Source organism: Cicer arietinum, chromosome 1 (genome assembly GCF_000331145.2).
Source record: "Cicer arietinum cultivar CDC Frontier isolate Library 1 chromosome 1, Cicar.CDCFrontier_v2.0, whole genome shotgun sequence".
In the NCBI taxonomy this organism is placed as follows: domain Eukaryota; kingdom Viridiplantae; phylum Streptophyta; class Magnoliopsida; order Fabales; family Fabaceae; genus Cicer; species Cicer arietinum.
In genome coordinates this window covers 9,422,482-9,424,112 of record NC_021160.2, presented here as the reverse complement: position 1 = coordinate 9,424,112, position 1,631 = coordinate 9,422,482, and the positions used below count along the sequence as shown (strand labels likewise).

At 31.6% G+C, this 1,631-nt stretch overlaps 1 protein-coding gene across 1 annotated transcript in view; it reads right to left on the bottom strand.

Annotated features, from left to right (window-relative positions):
• Positions 1-424: 424 nt before the first annotated feature.
• LOC101508596 (protein DETOXIFICATION 55) overlaps positions 425-1,631 on the bottom strand; it is a 2,805-nt gene continuing 1,598 nt past the window's right edge. Inside the window, exon 3 of the mRNA XM_073368384.1 lies at positions 425-1,629. Coding sequence (XP_073224485.1) covers positions 866-1,629 — 764 coding nt within the window. The 3' untranslated portion in view covers positions 425-865. The remainder of the gene's footprint in view (positions 1,630-1,631) is intronic.

The following is a 1,631-nucleotide window of genomic DNA, read 5'->3' as shown; positions in this document are numbered from 1 at the left end:
TTTTTTCAATAAAAACTAGAGGAGAGATATAATATTATATTAACATATATTAAAAATAGCGAGGTTTATCTTGGAATTTAGATTATATTAGATAATCTTTATGTCTATCATTTTTTTTTTCCAAAAGAAATTATGTCAATCTTAAAGATAGTTCAGAATTTTACAACAATATGACTTGTCTGTTAACATTTATTTTGATAAATTATATATTTTTTGCATGTAATTATAAAGATTATAGTCCTTCTAGTTAAATAACATCACAATAGATAACGAAATTGTATCTCAAGAATTTTAATGTAGTCGTTAACTCCTATATTTAAATTTGAACTTTAAGGTTGAATTTCAACTCAAGACCTATGTGCATTTAAAATGATAATACTATATTTCAACAAGTACTTTTAGCCATCATACACAAATGAGGAAAGAGAGAGAAAGAGTGAGAGATTCAGTTATATTTAATTAATCAGATAATCAACAATTACAATTTGTTGACAATGAAACCAACTGGCAAGGTAAGGTTACAAACTAGACCAACCAACATACATGTAACAACAAGAAGAAAACACAAGAAAATATTTGGGTTACATGCAAAATACATATATAAGAGATCATGATCACAACAAAAATAGTATTCAACTATTTTTTTTTTTACTAATAATAATCAACTATTGTCATTCGATCTGTATTTCAATGTATCTTTGCATATATAGTTCCATAATTTTCTGTGTATATATGTATATATAAATTCAAACTTAAAATTTTCTATAACAATTGCATGGTACAACAAATATAATTATTATTATTTTTTTTATCTTTTTAAAAAGATCTAACGATCTCTATCTCTACCGCAAGAAATAGTGTAAGATCACTTATTGTGATTGAGAAAGACTATACCTTGGTCACATTTGAGTGTTTGGTCATCAAGAACATGTGCAAACAATGTGTCACATGAACCTTTTCCTACCAAACTTTTTGCCTTCAATGACTCCTTTTCCCAATCAGTGTTATATACTACAACTAGAATTGATACCACACATGCTATTTGTGCTGCCAACAACCCATAACAAAACCCCACCAACCCTAATCTCCAAACAAATCCCAACACTATCCCTATTGGTGCTCCCACCAAGTAAAATGAGTAAAAATTTATCCCTGCCCCTATCCCTGGCCTTGCACTCCCTCTAAGTATCCCACAACTTGTTGTTTGTGGACAATTTGCCAACTCACAAACACCTATTATAGGCAAAACAACCATTGTCAACTCCAATACCTCTTTATCATTTGTGAACACTCTCCCCCATTTCTCTCTACCTAATGTTGTCCATAATAACCCTAATGTTGAACTTGCTAGTGCCATTCCTATTGCTACCATTGTTGACAAACTAGCCCTTCTTGGTTGACCAGCTCCAAGCTCATTCCCCACTCTTGTTGACACTGAAGCACTTAGTGATGTTGGTAAAGTATACATAAGAGATGTTGTTTGTATCACTATTCCAGCTGTTGCTAAAGCAACTCTAGGGTTATATAGGTAACCAGCTAGAATTGTCATGAATTCATACCACCACCATTCTAAGCACACACCAAGACAACTTTGAATTGAAAACCTAATTAGCATGCTCCATTCTTTCCCT